We start from the raw sequence: 26,760 nt of genomic DNA, 5'->3' as shown, positions 1-26,760 counted from the left end.
AACACGTCATTGCTAAATGGTGTCATACATTTAAAGAGCTATTTTTTAGTGTCTAATATTCATATAAAATACCCAGGGGCTTCTCCTTTAGGGCGTGCTTTTGTAGCTATGTATTATCTTGAACACTTAAACTCAATTTAAAAAAGAAAACTATAGTACTAGGGCAGTCGCTGAAAAGGTAGTTTTTTAGAACTTACTGAGAAAGATGTATTATGTTAAAGTAGAGCATGACTAATACAGAACATTACCTGCTTTTGCACCTTGATTTAGTCACCTTCACTTTACATCTGTGAATGTGTGATCAATGGAAAGTAAAACTTTTTTCCTGCAAAGTGAAAGTTGAGATTATTCTGACTAGTTATAATCATGTTCTTATGTGCATCCAGTTACTTTACTATCATTGTGCTCCTGTAAGCATTTTTTTTAAAAGACATTTGAATTAATTTTTTTAGATTTACAGACTTTGAATATATTTTGGTCATGACTTAAATTATTTGTAGGAATGGTCTGTTCCTTTTTCACAGTAATACCATTTTTCCCATTTAGAAGTATGAATTAACTAATCCTTAAGAAAGCAAGGTTAAGAGAGAAAGTCAAATCTGAAGTTTATCTTTCTTTACAGTGTACTGTTCATATTTTGAACATACATTATTTCAAAATGTCTTAAATTACTGACCTCAAAACTTTTTTCTGTAGCAAATAAATACAAATGCACATATTTGGTGAAAGTTAGAAAAATCTCATCACTTAGTTTATATTTTCTATTCATGATTGAATTGTAAAAATAAAGGCTGGACTTGAGTGAGTGACTGTGTTACTGACGAGAAAGGCAAACCTGTCACCAGCACTTAGGAACCAAGCAGTTGGTAACAATGAAAAACATGATAAGTGTAACTTCACATTTCACTTTGTGGGCTCTTAATTGTTTTTCAGTTTGTACTTAATAGAATGCTGTAGGTTTTCTTTAAAAGTGGTTTTCCTTTAAATTGACAAATGTACTACCTTAAACCCATATTTTGTTTTTAATCATTAAAATGTTTTCAGAGTAATTTAACAGACTTACTATTGACTGTATTTCAAGCAATGGGTTCTTTGGATAGAAAGACAACTATCAATTTTGGCCTTGTAAGATCTTATAATCTAGTAGGAGGAAGATAGAGCCTTATATAACTATACCATGATATAACAAATGGTTTGCTAGTGGTACTAACCCTTAATTGGAACACAAGTAATTCTACTTAGGGTAACTTACTGTTTTTATTGTTCTGTTGGTCACACAATATTTTATTTTGATTGTACTCTGGATCTGATGAAATACCGTACAGTATTTTCATGTAACACATAAGTAGGCATTAATTTAAAAAAAATAGAAATGCTTATCTGTAATGTATTTTTAATATTGCTAACATTGATTTTTTTCATTTTCTTCCCTGAAAGAATATATAACAAAATGAAAGAATTTATTCTCGGGTGGATAATTTTTATATCAGCTATTCTTATAAGGTAAAAGTTTACTTATTTTTATTCATAATATGTCATATGTAAGTAACTATGAATGCTGCCCTTTAAGAAAAAAATATTATTAATAAGCTTCAAGAGCTGAAAATTTAAGACAACCCTTTCATTTTGTATACTGAAATGAATTCTTTGTTTTTTAGTATTGATAAATGAAAATGAGTGGCTCATATTAAAAAATGAAGAAAAAACCTGGCACTATAATTGTGAGTAATTTATTTCTCTAGCTATTGAGAGTACTGCCTCAGCTTTCAATCTCCCTGGGGTAGCCCTAGGAAACTAATGTAAGCCCCGTTCCAAGATCTGCTGTTCCCTGTCTTCCTGGTCATTAAGCCAACAAGGGTTAAGTCTTACAACATCGTGGCCAGAGGTATGTTGGACTTGCTGAGAGATGAAAGGGACTGTACTCTACAGGAGCTTCTGGAGCTAGCCACATCTACCCACAGGAGTTAGGAAAGGATGCATATGACTGGATTCTGAGCATGCTTGATGAGGTGCCAAACGTAAAATCAGATAAGAGAGTTTTTATTTTTTTGGGAGCACTTTTTGGGCATGCAGAATTCTCAGTACCCTGGCAAGAACCCTAGGAGACGGTGTGAGCACGCTTGTAGGATCGCTCCTGAAAGCCTAGAAAAAGCAATGGTCCGTGTACTATCACATATAATGCTAAAAAGCCACGGTACATGATGGAAGAAGGGGTGAAAAGACAAAGTCAGGCATGCGTGAGTAGGTATCCTGTGGAACTAAAACACAGTCGAGGGTCAAACTCAAAGCACCAAGAAAGGTACTAGTGAGGGGCATAGCTGAGTCACTCAAAAGTTAGTGTTGTGTTTTTCTGTGAGGTGATAATAAGCAGTTACTACAGCATTGGGTTCACAGATGGCAACTTCATGGGATGGTATCCATTCCCCTAGACCTCCAAAGAGATCTGTGGCCATTAACTCTAGTAACTGTATGCTAAAAAAGGGGTTTGTCCCAAATATTTCAAGGTATATTAGACATGGTAAAAGTTGATGCTGAGACCCAGAGACCCAAAGCATCATCATAGCCCTCTGTCACAACGGGGGCATTTGAGGGCCAGGCAATAGATACTGGCCTGGATCCTGTTCATAATGAGTCTATTTGTCTGTAGCCCCATCTGGTCTTCCCGTCTCCAGTCCCTGAGTTTATAACTGGAGTAGACACTATTGGGATGTGGCATAACCCCACATTGTTTCCTTGGTTTGTGGGATGAGAACTGTTACAGTTGGTGTCTTAGTTTCTTAGGGCTGCTGTCACAAAGTACCACAAATTGGGGGGCTTAAAACAACAGAAATTTATCCTCACAGTTGGAGGCCAGAAGTCCAAAATGAAGGTGTTGGCAGGGTTGGCTCCTTCTTGGCTCAGAGGGATAATCATTTCCATGCCTCTTTGCTAGCTTCTCGTAGTTGCCAAAAACCCTTGAAATTACCTAGCTTGTCTCCAATCTTGTCACGTGGCCACCTTCCTAGTGAATCTGTCTTGGTATCTCTTCTAAGGACACCAGCCATTTCAGATTTAGGGCCCAACCTACTCTAATAGACCTCATCTTATTATACCTTCAAAGACCCTATTTCTAAGCACAGTCATATTTTGAGGTTGCAGAAAGCATATGAATTTTGAGGGGCGGGGGACACTTCATCCTAGTGCAGTAGGAGGAGACCAGATGGAAGCCTCTAAAACTGCCTTCTCCTCAGCCACGATAGGGAATAAAAGCAATATTTCATTCTGAGAGGGAGGATGGAGAGAGAATGGGGGAAATTAAAGATGAGTTTTCATATACTAATATTTTCCCCTGCAAAGATCGGACATAACGGACAGAGGATGACATTAATCAACTGCAAACTCAACTAACAGCTCTATTGAGCAGCGTAGCCAGATACGCTATTTTTGCAAAAACAGATTACAACAGCTTCTGTCACAGTATTGGACCACTGATTTGTCAGATGCCTTCTTTTGCGTTCCAATCAGAAAGAGAATCAAACATTCTGAATTCATCTGGAGTGGACAAAAGTATATCTTTAAATCTTGTCCTAAGGTTAGACTTAGGGTTCTCCTACCCTGAATATATTCCAGAGAGACTTGGCTCAGGTAGACGTCCCACAGAACATGACACTGGTCTACTCCTGACATGGATTGGATGAGCAAGAAGTGGCTAGTATATTGGAGACCTTGGTAAGACGTTGTGTTGTAGAGGGGATATATCAAGATACAAATAATAGTCTACTGGAGACTAATAACCTTTTCTCATCTTCCTTTGCTATCCAAAGTAGACTGGATTTCTCCTTACAAAATCGGTTTTGCACAAAGATGGTTTATGATTGTTTAATGCAGAGTATATTAACCTCGGTACCATTGACATAAATTAGGTTTGATTCTTGGTGGGGGGAAAGAGGCGGTGCTGTTCTGTGCATTGTAGCATTTTTACCAGTAGCACTATCAAAAATACCTCCACGTTGTCAGATGTCTCCTGGAGGGCAAAATCTCCCTTTTTGAGAACTGGTTTAATACATAGATATGGGTTGAAAATAGATTCAGTTTATTTACTGGAAGGTTTTAGTGGAAAAGTTGTCTTGAATACTTTTTTATGTGTTTTTTCCCCACACACAGGTAATGCTTCGTACTCTGTGCTGAAGGGATGTAGGTTCCTGGTTCTGGTTCACTCAGATTGAGGTAGTAAAGACATCTTTTAAATTCTGATTTTAAAAATAAAGATTATCAGAATTTGATAGACTATCTGCAAACTTATTCTGAAGGTCTTTGCATATTTGAAGGCTTCTCTACTTTCAGTACTGTTTTGAGTCAATCTTGGGTTATCTTTTGATTATTTTGTGACCAATCTCCTTCTTACATATCAAGTTACTTATCTGATATTCTTAAGGTATTTCTTAATGAAGTCCCATTTGGGACTGTTCATTTCGGGGTGGGGGGGTGGCAACACTATTTATAAGCCTACATTATGAATATTAGAAATAGGTACCTGAGATGAACGTAACTGTTTATAAAGACAGTATGGCACAAATTCACATCTGTATAGCTTCACTTACATTTTGAAGTTCAAGGTAAGAACCTTAAAAAAAATGCTATTGGTACTGTCTGACTTAAACGGATATTAAAATCATCATAATCATATATATTGTTTCTGTAAGATGCAAACCCAGGAACTTGTCTTGGATGGATGTTTCCTTGCAGTTGAAGATAACAAAGCCTATCCAGCAAGAAAGTGAGAGCTGAATTGTATAGAAAGCTACTTTTAAGTTTCTTTGTCAATTTGGTCTAATTGAAAGTCAAAAGAACTTAGAATAACAATTTACAATTCATCTTAATTAAAAGTTTTTAAGTTTGTTTTCTAAAGAAATTACATATTTCCAAAGGGATATACCGTGTTTCCCCGAAAATAAGACCTAACCGGAAAATAAGCCCTCCCATGATTTTTCAGGATGACATCCCCTGAACATAAGCCCTAATGCATCTTTTGGAGCAAAAATTAATATAAGACCCAGTCTTATTTTCGGGGAAACATGGTAGTTAGGGATAGAGTTCCAAATAAATACAGAATAGTAGAATTTGACAGTTAAAAATAAAAACAAAAACACTCAGGAATTTCCTATTTTTATAAGTTATCCATATTTTACAGCCTCTGAGTAACAGTTCAGTCCATGGCTGGGCTTGCTGATGAAATCTCAATCTTATTTCTACTCACGGTGTGTCATACCTTCTAATAAATCTTATATCAACATTCATCCTTTGAAAATATGTAATTGTTTTCAATTTTTTATTGAAATGTTTAACATATTAGTCTCAAGTGTATCACATAATGTTTTGATATTTGTATATATTGCAAAGTGAAGACCACAGTTAGTTTAGTTAACATCCATCATCATACATAGTTACAAACACAATTTCAATTTTCAATTTAAATCCAGAGCTCCTTGCTGAATCTCACATTGAAAATGTGGCAATGCCAGGGTTTTTAATTCAAATCATTTAATTGCAAACTTTGCAACTAAGGTTCAGTCATCATTGGCATTCTCCTCATCCTCTTCCTCTTATTCCTTCTCTTCTTACCTCAGTGACCCTGAGACACAACTGTTTATTTTGTCAGCACAGTATGGATGCACTCCAGGTGCCTAGTTGGGACAGGGCAAAGTATGAAACTCTTTGACCACCAGATGGCAGCAGCGGGCTGTGCCAAAGCAGCACCTTAGTACCAGAAAGGGCTTGGATAAGGCTGCAAAAGCAGTGGCCCAAAGAGAGTCCAAGTTGGAGCCAGCACAAAGCAGTCTGGGAAGCCAGAGGCTGAACTCTGCTGAGTCAAAGGGTCATCCTCACGCTAGTTTATCTGAGAAACAAGGCAACAGGGTCCAGGATGTTGGAACAAAGAACAGGAAATGGGTGAGCCAGAAGACAATCCATGCCATTCAACAAATGGAAGAAGGCAGAATAGCCAGAATTTAGAAAGGACAGGAATTGTGCGATAGACAAGAGCTTGAGGTTCAATTTTAGAACACCAGTCTTAAATCCCTCCTTTGGTCCCTTTAAGGAGCCACAAAATCTGAAACTTTTTACATACTCTCCAAAAGGCAGGCAGGGAAACCTCTGATCTCTTATCCTGAAAGTAAATTTTATTGATAACTGGAATAATTGGGAGGGCATAGGCACAGATGGCAAAACAGAACCTTCAAGAAAAGTGTTGTTGGGGTATAATTGTTAATACAACCATAGTGAGCTAGCAGAACCCAGGCAGAGTGACTTAAGAGCTTATATTCTTGATCTCTTGAGAGTGCTACTTAGCCTTCTTGTGGCATCTGGCTTCTTCCATATGGCACTTGTAAAATACTGAATTCACTAAATAAGAGCAATACGTATAATAGGTAGGTCTCTTTGGCTGTGTACAGGTCTCCACACACATGAGGATATGTGTTGCCAAAGGTGGCTAAAGTTGCCCATTGTCTTCCTGCCAAGTCAAGTGAAGATAATTAGTCAAAAGTAGTCAGTTATGAAATGGATGGAAAAATGAGCATTGGCGTTAGCTAAACAGTGATTTTCAAACTTAAACGTGTATCTGCATCTCTTTCTTTGAGAAGATCCCGAATAGAGTGCAATCTGAGGGATCTGGACAAAAGTTGTGAAAGACCTAAGGAAGGAAATGGTTCTTTATAGGAACAGACTTGGGGGTATTTAGCACCTTTCCCTGAGGATCTTGTGACAGTTAATCCTACCCAATTTCCATTCTAAACCTGTTGAGTTGTTCAGATGAGAAAAGAGAAATGTGGAAGAGACCATAATTAGAAGATTGTTTTACTACGGGCAAAGTAGTTTTCCATTCTGAGGTATGTGAGCGTGTGTTGGGAAAGTGAACACGGTCTACATACAGTGAACAGCCCCCAAATTGTACTGAACTTCAGTTACACACTTAGTAGTAAGTCGGTCAGTGATTAAATGCAACATTTTGTTTTTAAATTCCTACATTGGGCCAAGCACTGGGTTAGGAGCTGGGGATGTAAAGGTAAACAATAGAGTCTTGACTTTAAAGGGCTGTAGTATCGCGTTATTGGGAGATAACAGAGAAATAGATGGATGTATCAGTTATCTATTGCTGCATAACAGATCACCCCAAAACTTAGCTAAGCAACATACATTAATTAACTCTCAGTTTCTGTAGGTCAGGAATCTGAGCGTAGCTATGTGCTTTTAAAAATAATGATCAAACAAACAGTGAAAAAAGTTAACTGTAGTTTAGAGGAAAGGGAGACTATATCAGGAAATATTAACTACAAAAGATATAATTAATACAACACGATGGAAAGAAGCAGAATGCAGTAAAAAAAAAACACACAGAGGATTGGACTACATCAGGAACAAGTCAGGTTTAATTCCAGGAATTCACAGAGTTGTAAGAATTGATAGAAAACAGAAATCATAAAACTCTCACTCATTATTTGCAGATAAACTTATTGTTTAGAAAATTTTAAAAAGTTATAATTAGAGAGTTCAGCAAAGTTCAAATTAACATACAGAATTAATACAGCCGCTGTATACAAGCAACAGCTATTTTTAAAATATGTTAACAAACAGAACCTATTAAGTTAGTAGTGGAAATTCTATGCTGTATTGCAATAACTCTTGTGAAAGATGTGGAAGACATTTAGGATAAAATATACATTTTATTGAAGGTCATAAAAGTGACCTAAATAAACAGTTTCCTCATGTTAGGGTAGGGAAAAGTCCGTATGATACAGAAGCAAATTCTCTTAAACTATAAATGCAAAAATCAGATATTATAGTTGGAAGAGGTCATCAAGAGGATGCAATTGCTGGCTGACCCCTGAGCTGGATTCTGGCATTTAGAGGCTCTTCACCCTCCCCTGTCCTTGGAATGTACATTTGCCTTCCATTCCCAAAGTGGGAGCCATTTTCAAGGGCACAGTCTTTTGAGATGTTGACAGAATCTGGAAGGTATCGTGAAACCCAGCTGAGGCTTCTATATAAACTTTTTTTTAAAAAAGATTTTAATTGGGGAAGGGGAACATTTTTACAGACTTTATTGGGAAACAGTGTGTACTTCCAGGACTCTTTTTTTCCCAAGTCAATTTGTTGTCCTTTCAATCTTAGTTATGGAAGGTGCAGCTCAGCTCCAGATCCAGTTGCCACTGTTAGTTGCAGGGGGTGCAGCCCACCGTCTCGAGGAGTCAGGCCGGCAACCTTGTGGTTAAGAGCCCACGCTCCAACCAACTGAGCCATCCGGGAGATCAGAGGCAGCTCAGCTCAAGGTGCCATGTTCAATCTTAGTTGCAGGGGGCGCTGCCCACGATCCCTTGCGGGACTCGAATTGAACTGGCAACCTTGTGGTTGAGAGCCCACTGGCCCATATGGAGATCGAACCGGCAGCCTTCGACGTTAGGAGCATGGAGCTCTAACCACCTGAGCCACTGGGCCGGCCCCTAAACTTTTAAAATGCTGGAGTATGCAGAGATCATTTGAGGTCACCCATGACCGCCTTGTAAGTAACTTTCTTTGCTTCTTAAAGCCGCCACCTCCCACTCTGGAGTGGTCTGTGCCTCTTCTGTCTCTTCTTGCCCTCAGTGCACAGTGGCCAGTTTCACATTTCACCCAGGGAACTTAGGAGTTTGTGAGCCAACAATTATTTCGTATACAATTTTCAAAATTTTAATAATTCTTATGGTGGAAAGAGTTTGGGAAATGAGAACTTTCATATGGTGTTGGTTAAAATTTACATTTTAGAAACGTGGACAGCACGTTGACTACTTTAATAAAGGTGAGACTGTACATATCTCAGGAAAAAGAAATCCCACTTTTAGTGCAGTGCCCTTATATTTTAAAATTTTTGCACATTATTAATAAAATAATTTTGATCATGCACTCCTGATATATATGTGTAAATTTAATATTCAAAACTATATTATGTATATGTATTACTGTGTTACTATTAGGTTGGTGCAAAAGTAATTGTGGTTTTTGCAATTATTTTTAACCTTTATTTATTATTTTCGTTCTCATAGTGTATTTTTTCTTACAAACATTTTTTTTAAGTTAGTTTCAGGTGTACAAAACAGTGCAATAGTTAGACATTTCATCCTTCAAAGTGGTAATGCCCGGCCCCCAATCTATTGCCCGTTTGGCATCGTATATATGTATTACAATTCCATTGACTCTATTCCCTATGCTGTATATTTTTAACCTTTTAAACCGCAATTACTTTTGCACCAACCTAATATAAAGCATCATTCACAATAGCAAACTAGAAAGGATAAGATAAAGATGAAAGAGTTCTTGCCAGTTATAAATAATGTGGTTTAATTTTTACTTTTAATATGGTTTACAAGATGCATGTACTTAGAATGGCATTTTCTTATTTTTCATTTGTATGTGCATCACTAGAATAATTTTCAATACACAATCCCTTTGCAGAAATCATTTTACGTCATGTTGATGGTAAATTTAAATAGTATAATGTATAATCTATATAATCACCCAACCTTATATGATTAAATGCTGACAAATGAATAGATAAATGTGCCACCATCAGTGCCTGAGTACTGTGGGGCTCCCACTTATATTTCAAATATTTTGTGTCGTCTCCCTGAGACATTTCGATTTATAGGTGTGCTAAATAAGCATCATTTCAATCCGTGTATTAACTACAATGCTTAATATTTTCGATGAAAATAAATGTAAACAGAAGTTGTAATATCTCCGTACTTCACATTAATGCACTCTCTGGGTTGTGCCCTCTGCATTCTGTTGACCACCACCATAAAGAAATTCTTATATAGACACAGGAGGAGGCAGGGGCCAGATATCACGACAGCCTGTTTGTAAGAATGAAAAACTGTGCAGCCTCAATAACCAACAATGGGTAAGTTCTAAATAAATTATGTTTTTTTCACTTTTTAGAAAGTTAGAACATTAACTAGATCCACATGTATCAATGTGGATATATAAAATATTAAGTGAAAATGGCAAGTTGCAGAATGATATATAAAGTATACCACTTTTGTAATTTAAAAACACAAACTGCTATATCCTGTTTAGGAATTCATATATAACTAACAAAGTAAAACCGAGTAGGACAGGATGATCTGGGAGGGAGGAACAGGTATAAGATTGGGGAGGGGTTACAAAGGCCGTTTTAAATATATGTGTAATTTTTTTCCTTTAAAGTCACTCAAGCAAATGGGACAAAATGTTAACTTTTTTTTTTTAAGTTTGGGGAACATATACATGAAATTTGGTTACATTCCTCTGTGTCATTTTATGCCTGAGATAGTTCATAATAAAAAGGAAAGTAGAGATTATAATAAAAGTAAAGATCATTGAGTGAAGATGAAATAATAGGCTTAATTATTAAAGTTAAAGCTGTTATTTTGCAAGATGAACGATAACACAAATTATATAATCCATGAGGGAACAAGAGAGGAAGAAAATGAATTTTAAAAAATCCAATTACTTTTCTAAAGAAATCTGGATTATTTTTTCTTTATGCAAAAAATAAACCTGGGGTGCAAAATGATTAATTAAAGATCTTAAAATTGATCACCCTACAGCAGAAGATTCAAGAAGCTAGCTTTTTAGTGTAACCATAAAAGATGAATGTGAGAAGAAAATTAGTTCCTTTATCCAGGCCTACAGTTCAGGAAAGGGACTAATGCAATAAGACAAAAATAATGTTCTTTTATATATATCTCTCTATATATTTTTTATTTGTCTTATTGCATTAGTCGATAGATAGATAGATAGATATATCGATAGATAGATAGATAGATAGATAGATAGATAGATAGATAGATAGATAGATAGATATAGATATATATGAAAAAAAAAGCTTAAGATAGGTGTGTGTTGGGGGGGTCAGTGACAAATTTTTCCGCATATTACTAGGCATGTCTGAAGAGAGGGGGGAGGAGAGAAGATATTCTAGTAGCACTGAACAATCAAATAAAGAGGAAGCCAGATTTTGGAGTAGGTTATGAGACTGGATGGGGAGGCTGTACAGTGCAGTTGAGTTTGGAAAGGATTGGCCCAGTTTTCTCTGTGAAGTTAGCATGAACTAGAACTGTATGGAGGGAAGTCGCTGCCAAGCGGTCTCTGGTTTTTCAGTAAAGCAGTAAATTTATTTGCTGAAAGCAAAAGTGCAGAAGAAGGGTTAAGGACCCAGGAGGAAGGAAGAATTAAAAGAGATCTATAAACAGTGTGATGAAGAGAGCTGGGTTGATGTTACATTGTGTGGGCACCCACAAATCCAAGTTTGGAGGACTTAAAGATTGTGACCTTGTATGAGGACTGCACAGTTATCAGTGTCCAGAGGCTTGGAATAGAGAAGGTCCAATCCCTGTTATAAATGTGGGACAGAGGCCTCGGGATTTTATGTCACCTGTCCAAGGCCTATAGCCAAATAGTGACAGGTTTGAAATGTAGGGCTCAGACTCCTAATCCTATAACTGTTTCATGTACCGTATTGGAGATTAAAATCCCTAAAATTATGGAAATAAATTATCCTTTAAATTTGGTTACTAAGAAAGTGTATGTGTGTATTATAGTAGGATTTTTGTTGTGTTTTTTTTGTCACCCATTAAAATAAACATTATCAGTAATGTTTGGGATTGGAACCAGGTTGAATATTTGGTGTCTTCTAGTTCATGGGCTTTTACAAAACTCCAGTAATGACTGGCAGAACATGAAGAGAAATGTGACAAACAACAAAGGAAGGAATACAGTTCAAGTCAAAGGAAGTGTTACTTTCCATATTCTTAATGAAAACTGTAATGATTTGAATAGTCTTAGAATGCTTTACCCTTTCTGTCTTTCACTTTCGTGAATGGTTATTAACTTGTGTATTCATACCAAGAGATGTATTACAGTATTACAGTAAAAATCATGTGATGAGATTTTCAGGGTTGATAAATGGTTGTTGTTTACAATTCTGAGAATTTCCAATGTATTCATTGCTGGGAAAAAAAGTAACACAGTCATTAAAAGTTCTGCCTAAGGAAAAACTGAGGGTTGCTAGATGGGTTAGGTGAGGGGACTAGAAAACAGTCGGTAACTACAAGATGGCCACGGGGTTTTAAAAACTAATTTGGGGAACGTAATCAATAATGTTGTAAAGATTTTGTAGGGTATCCGATGGACACGTGTCCCATTTGGGAGACCACCTCAGGGATGATGTAGATGCCTGATCACCGCACTGTACACCTGAAGCTGAACAATAATGTATGCCAACTATAATTATATATGTATGTGTGTATATATATATATATATATATATATACACATACATATATGTATGTATATATATATGTATGTATATACTTACAAGAAGCGGAGTACAGCATTAGGAATAGAGACAGTGGAAATGTAATGGCTCTGTGCGATGTCAGAGGGATAGTGGATGGGGAGGGGGGTTCACACAGTGTGAGGGATATAAATGATAAACGTCTAAGTATTACTTTGTCTTGTGCACCTGAAACTAATAAAAAAAATTAAAAAATTAAAAAAACAATAAAAAAAAAGTTCTGCCCATCTAGTCTGAACTATTAAAATGGGTATTAGATACCATTGTTTTGATTAGCATAATTTTCTTCGTGATGGTGAATAGTGAGAGGGCTTGGAATCCAGACACTTCTGGACTCACACGTTGGCTCTGCCTTTATTTGAGCATCTGCAAATAACTAACTTCACCTTTAATTCGCACTTTTCAAATCTGTAAAATGGTTGTAAATACCATACCAACTTCATAGGTTTGCTTTGAGTATTAAATGAGATAATTCATTTTAAACTGGCAGCGTACTTTCTAGTTTATAAGAGTCAGTAAGTAAAAAGAGCCATTTAACTGAAGTGCAGTTAAGTCTTAGACGAAGCACCTCATTATTCTGATTTCTGAGATGATTGATTCTCATTTTCCCTCTGTTCAACTTCCTTTCTTTTTAGTTTGCTGTATTTTGTCCTGTCTCTCCGATTTCTAATCATTAAAATCTAATAGGTCATCTGCAAGCTCTGCACAGGGGGATGTGGAGGAAGGGGAACCCCCATGCACTGTTGGTGGGATTGCAGATTGGTGTAGCCACTATGGAAATCAGTATGGAGGTATCTCAAAAAACTGGAAATGGAAATACCTTAGGTATCTACCCAGAGAAATCCAAAACGCTAATTTGAAAAAATATATGCATCCCTGTTTATTGCAGCACTATTCACAATAGCCAAGATATGGAAACAACCAAAATGCCCATCAGTAGATGACTGGATTAAGAAACTGTGGTACATTTATACAATGGAGTAATATTCAGCCATAAAGAAGAATGAAATCTCCCCATTTACAATGATATGGATGGACCTAGAGAATATTATGCTAAATGAAATAAGTCAAACGGAGAAAGACAAATACCATATGATCTCACTTACATGTAGAATTTAAAGAACAGAATAAGTGAGCAAAATAAACAGAAATAGTCTCAGAGATACAGAGGAAAAACTGATGGTTGCTAGTTGGGAGGGGCGTGGGGATGAGGGAGAAGGTGAGGATATTAGAAAGCACAGATTGGTAGTCACAATATTGCCACATGGATATGAAAAACAGTTTGGAAAATCAATAATATTGTAAAGGTTTTGTAGGGTGTCAGATGGGTACTTGTCTCATTAGGGAGATCATTTCATGAACAGTGTAGATGCCTGATCACTGCGCTGTACACCTGAAGCTGAATAATAGTGAATGTCAACTATAATTTAATACATATATAGTCACAGGATGTGGAGTATAACATAGGGAATAGAGTCAATGGAATTGTAACAGCTATATACGATATCAGAGGAGTACTAGATTGGGGGGGTTATCACTTTGTGAGGGATGTAAATGTCTTAACTATTACATTGTTTTGTGCACCTGAAACTAATAAAAAAAAAGAAAAGAAAGCTAATACAGACTTATCCAGGACGTGGCTTTTTCTACCTTTTTTAATCTGATCACTTTTTGGGTGTGCCAGAAAGATAGAGCAATAAACAAATATCACATGACACACTTAGCCAACCATTCATAACTCCACTCTCTCTGCGGAGTAATTGGAGAAGAAAGGCATGGGAACAACAAAAAAACCCTATTAAGCAAAGGGTATGTGGCAAGCTTTTTACAGAGACCACAGCACTTGTTTTCAGAAGCCAAACTGAATAAAAAGTTTCAAAAGAGACAAACATTTGTAGGAGAGTTCTTAGCTGTTCTGGACAAAAAGAAACTGGTAAATCAAAGTGCTTCTCAGTTCCTCACTCTTATTTTCCTGACCGTAAGTGAAATTTGATTTTAACTTCCACTTTGCATAAAGTAATTAAGGCATAAAGTATACAGTCAATGCCAGACATCTTGATTGACACGTTAAAATTATTTCTAAATTATGATATTTCTAAATTACTGTATGTTTTATATTATAGACCTAATTAGTGATTTTAATTTTTTAAAGCCAGTGTCTTTTTTTTAGTGTGGTAACAAAATGGAAGATAGACTCAGAAGTGTGTTTAAACATTATTAATTTTGGGGGTCAGATTTACACTTCTCTGGATTCTGCAAGTCAATTATTCTAGTCATATTAGCTAACATGTTTTTGGTTTTCATCTGTATGTGTCTTATATACTTACTTAATAAAAGGGGACCATGAATTTAATGAGGAGAAAGTAGCTCTTTGAGATGCAAAGAATCACTATAATGTTATTCAACTTTCCTTTACTCACTGGTTACCTAGATAATAAATAATCATGTGAAAGCGTGCCATTCAAAGTACAGACTGCTTGTGGGCAAATCGCTGACTTAACAAAAAACTGGCGATGGTTTTTTTATTCCTGTTATGTTTTTTCTTTTTTTTTTTAACTAAATGACAAAGTTTTTTCTTTATCTTATTCTAATCATTACTAACATTCACTGATATACTTTAGATTGCTGTAATGTTAATATTTGGCAGAAGAAGTGACTTTTGAGACAGGAGGGGAAAGGCTTCCCACACCTTTGCCCTCATCTCTCTCCTAGCCCTGAGTCTGAGAAGAAATACCAGTGGGCAGGATGTTTTGCATTCATTAATACTTTATACTCTTAAAAAAAAACACCTGTTGAATGTGTTACTACAGTATCAAATAAGCATTAAATTAGTGCATCCTAAACTATGTTTTCAAAGTGTTCACAAGCCTTTTTGTAACGACTTTTTTGTGTCTTTTTCTCTCCTAGTTACTGTTGTACAATATTTACCCTTTCTTTCAAGGAACAGGACAAAATGGTTAAGAAAGAAATCAGTGTGTTCCAACAAACTCAGGCCCTTCTGTACAAGAATTTTATGAAAAAATGGAGAATGAAAAGAGAGAGCTTAACGGTATGGTTCACAATATATATTTTTCCATATTTAGTGAATGAAAATCTATCATGTAATTTTATTCCATCATTGCTTTCTTATGTTCACAAATTCTATGGGCTAGTTGTTTTGGAGTTCTAATAATATTTTGCAAATCCTGCAGAGTAGAATAATATTCATGTCACAGGGTGAAATTAAAGGACTCACATGACAGCTCCCGAAAAACGAAGTAACATTTTATTGAGTAGAACTAGCCATTCTCCAAATAATTAATCCACTTGAATCTTGTGGAGTCATTCTGATGTACCATGGGCCAACTTTGGTGTTAAGGGACAAAAAGAAAAGGAAATAAGCTGGACAAAATGAAATAGATTTTTAATGAGTAAACCATAGCACTCTACTGAGGACATTTGGATTAAGATTCTGTTCATTGACAGTGCTGGGGAAAGAAAGTTATGAGCAAAAATTAGGGAACGTTTTGGGATTTCCTTTCAAGGCTCTGCTTTTTGTAAACATAGGTGGTTTCATGGAGCCAGATCACTGATTGCCAGTATGTTTGTGTTCTGTTGAGTTTCTAGTATGAGGACATGGACGTTAGCATGAAGAGATTTGCTGCATATTACTATGAGATATACCTGGGGTTGCCTTGGCCACACAGGGACTGCATTCTGTTTAAAAATGACAACATTTTGGTGGGAGCTAGCAGAGTTCTCATGTTTTTCATTCTCTGCAAGAGCTCTTGAAGCAATTCTAATATTTCAATTCTAGTAGTTTAATTTTTATGTTGATGAAGGGCACATTTATAATGATCACCCACTAGAATTAATACAAAACTTATTAAAAATATTTTAAATCTCAAAATGTAGAAATATTGGTCCAATGAACCCACATCCTATCCAATTCACCCATAATCCAAATGTGACAACTGTTAACATCTTTCCATCTTTGCTTCATTTCTCTGTGTCTCCTCTCTCCCTCTTTGAAGATACATGGTCCTTGACTGCTAAGTACTTCAGGTAACATCTACAAAAATTAAGGACATATTCTCCTATATAACCACTAATACACTTCTCATAATTAGCAGTAATTGTATGTAATCATCTAATTCCATGGCCAAATTCAATTTCCTAAATTTCCCCCCAAAATGTCTTTTACGGTTTGTTTGTTCAAACTAGGAACCAGTGAGACAAAAGCAGCTATCTTGTTCAGTATCCATGTACTGTATTTCGCCGATTGCTAATTCATGCTGTCATTTAACTCATTCCTTTATCACCTATATTTCTGGCAAACAGAAAGTTAGATCTAAAAATGTGATAAACTTCAGGTTAAACATTTTTGGCAAGAATATCTCATGTGATGCGATGAACTTATATTACATCACATTTAAAGCCATATAATCAATAGTGGCCCTACTATTAGGGGTGCTATATTACCAGGTTAAGATCAGTGGACATGTTTGATATTATATCAGACCGCCATATTTTTGAAATGGTGTTTTCATTAAAAGATAGATAGTAATTGGGAAGGGAAAAAATTGGAGAGTGAAGTGAAGTCATGCTCAGTGTCAGTACTTCCTGTCTTCAAATGTGTTTGAATGTTTCTCACTGTTCTGGACCATATTATAACTCGGCTCATTTTCCTTTTGTGTGCTGGAGGAATGGACAATAGCACTGCTTCTGGGGCTGGTTTTGTGCTTGTTTTCGGGATTCTTCAGAGCAAACCATTTCCCTGAGCAGCCTCCTCAAGTTCTGGGACGTGTGGATCAGTTTAATGACTCAGACCTGGTGGTGGCATATACCCCTGTCACTAACATGACGCAGAAGATAATGGATAAGATGGCTTTGGCTTCTTTTATGAAAGGTTTGTTGTCTGATGGCCAGTGTTTTATTATTATGCAACCTCACATGTTGAATTTCACATTTGTTTTGCAAGTTGAGTTTATTCACCCAGCCTGTGGGTCAATGGTTCTCTCCTGGGGTAAAGATCCTCATTCTGTTTGCAGTGCAGGCCTTGGTGTAGAGCTGTAAGATGGGTGAGAAGTGAAAGATTTCATTGAGGGCTTTTTCAACAGCACACACATCCTTCACCCCTCTCCTCCTTGAAGTGGATGCTGTATTGCGTTATCATGAGTATGATGTATACTCCATAAAGTAAGGTTGGAGTAGGAAAAAAAGGTTGGACCCTATTCTAAACGATTTCACTTTTTATTCCTGGCGACTTTCCCCTGTTTCATGATTCTTCATCGCAGCTTCTGGAGCTCTAGACTTCCGCCTGCCTCCCTGCCTATACTGGCCATGTGCTCTGCCTAGCCAGTGTTGATTCTACCCTGATCTGGCTCTCCAGGCCTCCTCCATGTGGTCACTTACCTTATCTCTTTTAAACGCAGGAAGCATATACAAAAGCCTCAAGGACTAATCTCCCTACCTGCACAGTGCTAGCTATTTGCTGCTTTCAGCCTTGGAATCTCATGGCTCATCGGAGTCTGGTCCTTTTCTTATATAGTAACACCCATTTCAGCTACCGTCCAGCCTGTCCGAGTCATAACTCCTCTCTCGCCATCTCATTCCATGTTCATCTAACGCTTGCTGTTTAGCCCAAGTATTCATGTTCTGACCTTGATAGGATTTGTATAACTTCAGAGAAAAAAAATCACTGAAATTAGCATTGTCTTCTAAAAACTTCACAGCCTTGTTTATGTTTAGAAGGATGAGTAGTTTTGAAAGGTATGGCCACACTATGAAAATGAATACCTTTTTCTTCTTCATGTAGCTGTCACCCTGAGTGAGATTAAAACACTGTGTTAAAATTAATAAAAATATTAGAACATAATACATGAAAGTATAAGAAAGCATTCAAAAAAGGAGTCCATAAATTGGACTTCAGAGGTTTCCAAAGTTTCCATTAGTGACAGATTTATTAACCACCTATTGGTTGGATTACTTCTGCAGATTGTAAACTCATCTGTTATGTATGCTATGACTCCAAAGACTCTATAGGTGGACTAACTTCTGACTTTTTCTCCTGAACTCCAATTTTTGTTATTTAAAAAAAAAATTAAAAATTTTCCAATTATAGTTGACGTATAATATTATATTAGTTTCAGGTGTATAACATAGTGATTAGACATTTATATACCTTACGAAGTGATCATCCCAATAAGTACCCATCTGACACCATATATAGTTACTATAATATTACTGACTATATTCCCTATGCTGTACTTTGCATCCCCATGCCTGTTTTTATAACTAGCAATTTGTACATCTTAAACCCTTAACCTTTTTCACCCTTCCTCCAGCCTCTTTCCCATCTGGCAACCATCAATTTGATCTCTGTATCTGTGAGTTTGTTTTGTTTGTTTGTTTATTTTGTTTTTTAAATTCTACATATAAGTGAAATCGTATGGCATTTGTCTCTCTCTGAATTATTTCACTTAGCATAATACCCTTTTGGTCTGTCTACTTCTGATTTTTGTACTCTGATTCTTTGCATGCAGTTTACTTCTACTGGCATACTATTTTCATGTGATAGAAATCAGTCTATAATCCTGGCAGGAATTCCCCGCCCCCAAATTCTCAGTTATTTCTGTTGATTATTTTAAATGTATCTTTTTTTAAGTTTTTAATTATTTTAAAAAAACACCAAGGTAATAGCCACCCTAAAAAAGGAACTGAGTAATACAAACTTGTATGAAGCAAAATTATGAAAGCTTTTGTTTTTACCCAGCCACTACTTCCTCCCCTACCATACCTCCCATTTAAATGTGTTTGTATCTTTTTAGGATAATATGTACGCACACATACACATGGTCACATAGATAGATAGATAGATAGATAGATAGATAGATAGATAGATAGATAGATAGATAGATAGATAGCTATAGATAGATATAGACATTAATGCTTGTGTATGTGTACAGAGGCACACAAATTCAGTTTTTCTTCATTAAAATGAAATCACACTAAAAATACTACAATTTGGTTTTTAAAAAACATTATTATCATTCACATTTTTCACGTATTTACATTGAACTTAAGACAGTAGAAAGGACTTCAGCCCCTAACTTAGAGGCATCTTTTTACGGATAGTTTGCAACACCAATAAATTTATGGACAAGTTAAATAATTGCAAACTCGTTTTGTAATAAATGTATGTGATTATTTATGTTTTTCATGTATGGCAGGAAGGACAATCATTGGGACTCCTGATGAAGAAACCATGGATACAGTACTGCTAGCAAACCACTCTGACGTGGTGGGAATTGTGTTTAATGATACTTTCTCATATAGTCTGAAGTTTAGTGAGGAATCTAGATACATAATTGTAAAAGAACTCTTTCAATACTCAGGTAAATATATAAGAATTGATTCTGATCGTTTTTGCTACTTCATCAGATCCCCAGTTGGGAATGCCTGTTAGAAAAATAAATAAAATCACAAAAAGAAGTAATGTACTTTTATTCCTGAACTTTGTCAGTCTTTACTATAGGATGAGCCTCCTTATTTTGGCAACCATTCAGTAATATTCTTCCTTCTTCCAGTTTTGCAAAGCACTTTAAAAGTGCTCTGAGATTGTGTAATCGTGGGTTCTGAGCAGACATGTAGATATTTTACCTTAGAGCCAAAGTTAAGCTTTTAATTCCATTAATTGATTTCATTGCATGATGATGGGTATGTTTTTTTTTTCCTTAAAGAACACTGTAGGACTCTGGAAGATGAACATTTTTGTGTCTTGACAAAATACTGGCAAAAAGGGTTTGTGGCTTTTCAAACTGCAATTAATGCTGCGATCATAGAAGTAAGTGCCTAACTTCAGAGATCTGTTTTCAATCTTCTGTAATTTTCCCCTGTCTCCCAGTCTCTACCTCATCTTCCACCTTGCCCCTACACTCTTAGGAGATAATCCTTTGTCTCACCTTCTCAGAGAAAATAGAAGCTGTCAGATGGGGGTATCCCCCAACTTCCCAACACAATCCCTATAAAACTGTGGACCTACTTAACTCACTACACCCATCCTTTCCCTTCTGCCTCATCCTTAATATCTGTCCTCAATTCATAGGCTGGATCCCATCCCTTCCAACATGACCGGGAAATCTGCACAATGGATTTTTCCTTTTGTTTTCTCCTTCAGCTTCCCCCTTTCAACTAGATTCTTGTCTTCAGGATTTAAAGTTATTAATTTCTTCCCGAATCATCAAGACCTTCCCTCATCCACGTTTCCTCCTCAAATATTTCAGCTCCCTCCCCTTAACAGCTAAGCTTCTTGAATGGGTTGTCTTCACTTGGGCCCAACTCAACACAACATAATTTCTGTCTCCACCACACCACCAGTAACAGCTGTGGTCAGTATCAACTTCCATGTCAATTAACAACTGACCTTTGCATTCCTTATCTTACTTGATCTTTTCACTATACAGCATTCACCTGGTTTTCCTTCACTTTTCTAGCCATTTCTTCCCGGTCTTCTTGCCTACTTACCCAACTTTATACTCCTGCTTCTTGAAATCTGTAGGTCCACAAGGTTCTATCCTACACATCTTTCTCTCTAGCCTATGTACTTTCTCTAGACAATGTCGTTCATTTCCATAACTTTGATTACAATTTAATGCTGATAACTCTAAGAAACTTATTTCAACTTGTAGACCGGCAAAGATTTTCTGTAAATGGCTAGATAGTGAATATTTTAGGCTCTGGGGACCAAACTGTCTTCATTGCAACTATGCAGTCAACTCTGCAGTTGTACCATGAAAGAAGCCAGTAGACAAATGAGTGTGGCTGTGTCCCGATAAAACTATTACAAAAACAGGTGGTGGGCCAGATTTGATCTGTGGACCGTAGTTCGCTGACCTCTGCTCTACTGCTATGTACCTGATGATTTACTGGGTATCTCTATTTTAATTTCTCATAAGCAATTCAAACTAGTATGTTTGTGGGTGTTTTGCTCTAAATGTGACTGAGTTAAATGAATGCTAAAGCCACCCACCTGGTGAACCAAATAGAAACTGGGGAATCATCAGAGATCATTTTCTCTACCTTACCCATTGCACCCAATCTCTTGTTTGGCCCTGTTAATTCTAAGCTCAAATTTATGTACTTCTCTTCAACACTGCCACCAGCACTAGTCATTATTGTCTGTAGCCTGAACTACGGCAGTAGTTTATTTCTCCAGTCTCATCTTCTCTCTCTCTCTCTCTCTATCTGTCTAGCTACCCTGTTTCCCTGAAAATAAGACCTAGCCGGACAATCAGCTCTCATGCATCTTTTGGAGCAAAAATTAATATAAGACCCAGTCTTATTTTACTATAAGACCAGGTATAATATAATATAATATAATATAATATAATATATAATATATAATATATAATATATAATATATAAATATAATACTGGGTATAATATAATACCGAGTAATAATATAATATAATATAATATAATATAATATAATATAATATAATATAATATAATATAATATAATATAATATAATATAATATAATATAATATAATATAATATAATATCAGGTCTTATATTAATTTTTGCTCCAAAAGACGCATGAGAGTTGATTGTCCGGCTAGCTCTTATTTTCGGGGAAACACGGTTATCTATCTATCTATCTCTCTCTCTCTCTCTCTCTCTCATCTGTATTTCTATCTCTATTTTTTGCTGCAGGGACCTCTTTTTTGTGCCTCCAATATACTATGCTCCTTTTTCCTTTGTGCATGCCATCTCTTCTGCTGAGCATTTTCTTCTCCATCCTCAACTCTCCCCACATAATCTTTGTTTAAGTAAGATCACAGCCTTCAGCTGTTGATGCTGATGTCATTTCTGTGGGGAAGCCTTCCTTGTTTTTGCTCCTCTCTCAGTCTCTACTTCTCCTTTCATGCAATTGCTCAATTATAATTAAGCAGCTGATTGCGCACGAGTTGTTTGATGTCTCTCCTTCCTTCTCCATCTCCACCACAAAGCATAAAACTGTTAAAGTGAGAAGTGTGTGTTTGGATTGCACCTCTCTCTCCATCACCTCTCACAGTATATTGTGCCTGGTAGACCCCCCCAGGAATTTCTCACATGACTCCTAATTAATGTCAATTAATTCCAAAGGTCATCAAGATCATCGTGATGGAATTAATAGTTTACCATATTTTAAAATAATGGAAATACATAAATACTGAAAATTAAAAGAAACAAAGGTATATAGTGTTCTAATATATTTTTCTAATATAGTTAACATCATAAATTTTTTTGTTAACATCCCAATTTAGGTCACAACAAATCATTCTGTGATGGAGGAGCTGACATCAGTTATTGGAATAAATATGAGGACACTACGTTTCATTTCTAATGAAAAGAATGTAAATGAATGGGTTATTTTTATTTGTATTATTTCTTTCTCCCCTTTTATATACTTTGCATCATTAAATGTTACAAAAGAAAGAAAAAAATTTAAGAAACTAATGATGGTGATGGGTCTCCGAGAGTCAGCATTCTGGTAAGTTGACTTGTGTCTCACACATTAATAAATAGAGAAACTCATTAGATTATAAGAGAAATTATAAGAAAATGAAATTAGTGATAAGGGGCTAGTTTCCCCTTGATAGAAAAAGCTGTTGGCGAAATGCGCCGACAAATGCATATAGAAATGCCGACAAAGGTATTGTCGTGTTTTTGAGGTAAGCATTACATTTGGATCCAACCTTCTAAGTGCCCCAAACTGAGGTACAACACAGCAGAAAGTTCTGCTGATATAGCACTGTCCGAGGTAGCAGGGTTTGCATTGGCTAGAGGTTTTTAAAAATTAGTTAATATTGCATCAGTTATTGGGGAGAATGTTCTGTAAATATGCTCTTTACTCCTCTTTCTCTTCAAAGTCAATGAAGAGAGATTTTAAAAATGAAATAATGTGCATAAAAAGTATGGCTTTGACAATTTAACTTCCAAGAGAACCCTATTACCAGATGTAGGCATCCCAGGGATTGAGGTGAAACTGATGTATTTCTTATAAAGTCCCCACAGTTCTTGTATATTTTACCCTTTTCCATTTTATTCCTGATCAGGCACAAATTTTGCTATAATCTACTTAACCCAAATAAGGCTCAAGAATGCAGAATTCTTAAAGAATATCGAGAGTAATTTCTTACATAAAACATTGTGAATAGATCATGAAAATTACTTATAGTAATCCCTTTCCAATTGCACATTTATTTAATATGAAATTCTAGTCATTTCAGTTCTATGAACCAGAATTATCCTTATAATTGAGAGAATTTAATTTAAATATATATGGACTAAGATTAGCTCCTATTGAGGCTAATTTTTTTTAAGAGGGTGGACTAGGAAAAAAAAAGAGATATAACAAATGATTAAAACCAGAATTTTTTGCTTGTTTTTTTTCCCTTTGTTTTCAAGATAATTGTTTCCCTAACATACTCCATAGATGACTAGCTCTTTAAATACCATTATAAACTCATGGATCTTAACGTGTCTACTAGGTTTCAATCCACAATCCACTGTAATTATTGTTCTTACTGAAACTCAGATTGCCCCATCTTTGACTAAAGGAACCCACTTCAGGTTGGTTTCTGATTCCTTTTGTCAAGAGTCTAAGTGGGTTATTATTATTAATATTATTGTTATTTTGGATAGTTTCCTTGCTATTTTGTATGACAAGATGCTCTTGTTTCTTTTAATTGGAAAAAGTATTTCAAAACCATTATATGCTAGAAATATTCTTTGCTATTGGATTGGTCATTGTTTCTACCTTTTTCAGCAGATATAGAATAATGATATATAGTCTACATTTTATGTATATAATAACATACACACATTAAAGATAAATCTCTTATGTGTTTATACTGATACTTACAATTCAAATATAGTACTATAGGGCTTTTATTTCATCTCTCCCATAGTATAACCATATCTCCTTTCTTACGCACTGAGATTTCTCATTCTCTAGGAGAGATACAGAGAATATTAGAATTAGAATATCCCTAATTATTCATTTCTTTTATCCAGAAATACACACACAACAGTATAACAATACTAATAATATTATTTCAATATAATAACTGAAAGTAGTTAAAATACTTTTTTTCTTATGCTTTCCCCAATCCCCCCAATTTCTAATAGTTGTACTGTTCCTACACTGACAGAGTACATACCATTCTTTCTCCTTTTTAAACTTAGTTCTACAAGTAACTACAATTTTTTAATTAAACATTTTTATTTTGAATAGTTTTAGACTTAGTTATAAGAAATAATTGGAGAGCTCCCATGTTTATCCAGTTCCCCCGAATGATAACATGGTCAAAAACTGTTGTACGCTTTCACACCACAGTACTGACACTAACACAGTGAAGATACCGAACAGTTAGTTCTATCACCACATTCAACGCTCTTCCCTGTCCCCCATCCCTAACCCCTGGTAACCACTAATCTGCTCACCATTTTTGTAATTCTGACGTTTCAGAAATGCTATATAAATGCAATCATTTATATAGCGTTTTGGGGATTGGTTTTTTCCACTCAGCACAATTCCCTGGCACTTCATTCAAGTTGTTGCATCTCTCAGCAATTTGCTCCTTTTTATTGCTGAGAACTATTCCATGATATGGATACACCTCAGTTTGTTTAACCCTTCCTTCTCTGAAGGAGAGATAAGTTGTTTGTAGTTTTTAGGTATTATAAATAAAGCTGCTATGAACATTTATGTCTAGGTATTTATAGGAACATAAGTCTTTATTTCTCTGAGATAAATGCCCAATGGTGTGATTGCTGGACTGTATGGTGGTTTAGTTTTATAAGAAACTGCCCAACGTTTTCCAGAGTGGGCATATCATTTTATATTCCTACCAGCAATGTATAAGTGACGAAAGCATGGATTATAGAAAATAATTGTATTTGACTTGGTTTATGCGTTTATACTTGCATTGGAATTTACGTATGTCTGATGCTCTTATTAATTCATTGAGCATAAAAGTTGTACATTTTTTTCTCATTTCCTTTCTTCTTAACTAATCTTAATATGCCATGCTTTCCTTACCTCAACCTATGGCCAGCTCTTTCAGGCAATATATTTAATTATTGGGAGTCGATATTTTTCATAGGTGAAAGGTGAATTCAGTTGCTTATCTTCAAAAATCAACTGATTAAGATTGTTAGGTATTTGAATTTGTAAAAGATTTTTAAAATTTCAAATTAAGTAACGAAAGCATGAGAGAGTTAGGAAAACTATGATCACTTAAGTTTACTCTTAGTAAAACGCTATGTACTTGTGGTAGTAGTAACTTACATTTGTGTACTACATTAGAGTATATAAAAGGCTTTCAAGTGCATTATCTGTACAAAGTTTTCACACATAATCTGAAAGCCCTATGTAAGTCCAGAGGGTACTTGGCAGTTTGTTAGTGTTCTCATGAAATGTCACATTTTAAACATGAGAGTCCTTTTCCTGTTTAAAACATATATTTACATCTATTTCCACAGATTTTCTAAAACAACCATGTTTTGAGTGCTATGCTATTGGATCACAGCCATATATCTATAATCCCAACACCTTTCACTTTTAGTTTTGTATTTGTTAGCATCATTGCTATATTCTGATTCTTAAAAACAATATATTGAATGGCTAATGGCAATAGCCATATAAGGATAAAAAATGAAGTGAGCTTTACTTAAAGAGATTTCAGTTAAACATTCAGAACAATCGTGTACCTTAAGGAAGCTTAGGGAATTTAGAGGTGACAGTATTATTTTTCCATTGACATTTATATAGTCCCTTGACTGAAAGATAAGAGTATATGTAATATTAATTTTAAAATGCATTGTACATTTGGAAAGATAATCGTAATAATTGCTAAGCTAAAGTCTTCATGTGTATTATCTCAGTTAATCCTTTGAACAACCATGAGATAGCCACCATGGTGAACCCCATTTTACAGATGAGGGTGAGAAAGGATCACATGACCATGATCGTAGAGCTAAAATGTGCATAACCACAATTTTATAGTAAACTTGACCCTAGTAAGTTTGGTGTCAGAACTTACAGTCTTCACCATTTTGCATATTGTCTCTCCAAACGTTTGTGTGCATGTGATATTTTGAATTAACACCTTGTTTCTACCATAGGCTCTCCTGGGGATTGATATGTGCTGGCTACATCTTTATGATGTCAATTTTTATGGCTCTGATAATAACATCTACCCAAGTTGTAATAAATACTGGCTTCATGGTGATATTCACACTCTTTATCCTATATGGCCTATCTTTGGTGAGTTGACAAAACATGTATGTGTCTTTTAATCTGTTTCAGGTTTCAAATATATGAGCAAATAATGTTTCTTCAGGATATTGATATGGTATAGTCAGTAATTTTGTATCCTGGAT

At 35.7% G+C, this 26,760-nt stretch overlaps 1 protein-coding gene across 4 annotated transcripts in view; it reads left to right on the top strand.

Annotated features, from left to right (window-relative positions):
• Positions 1-14,108: 14,108 nt before the first annotated feature.
• Positions 14,109-26,760, top strand: part of ABCA10 (ATP binding cassette subfamily A member 10) — a 49,288-nt gene continuing 36,636 nt past the window's right edge. Inside the window, exons 1-7 of one of the 4 annotated variants that reach the window (XM_019732834.2) lie at positions 14,109-14,327; positions 15,257-15,398; positions 17,033-17,237; positions 19,561-19,725; positions 20,071-20,174; positions 22,638-22,864; positions 26,503-26,644. In XM_019732834.2, coding sequence (XP_019588393.2) covers positions 15,303-15,398; positions 17,033-17,237; positions 19,561-19,725; positions 20,071-20,174; positions 22,638-22,864; positions 26,503-26,644 — 939 coding nt within the window. In that variant the 5' untranslated portion in view covers positions 14,109-14,327; positions 15,257-15,302. The remainder of the gene's footprint in view (positions 14,328-15,256; positions 15,399-17,032; positions 17,238-19,560; positions 19,726-20,070; positions 20,175-22,637; positions 22,865-26,502; positions 26,645-26,760) is intronic. The other 3 variants (XM_074319574.1, XM_074319573.1, XM_019732835.2) reach the window with 3 other exon arrangements.

The sequence above is a fragment of the Rhinolophus sinicus genome, linkage group LG15 (assembly GCF_036562045.2).
Source record: "Rhinolophus sinicus isolate RSC01 linkage group LG15, ASM3656204v1, whole genome shotgun sequence".
NCBI classification, from domain to species: Eukaryota; Metazoa; Chordata; class Mammalia; order Chiroptera; family Rhinolophidae; genus Rhinolophus; species Rhinolophus sinicus.
The sequence above is the reverse complement of the archived record's forward strand: the minus strand, read 5'-3'. Positions and strand labels throughout refer to the sequence as shown.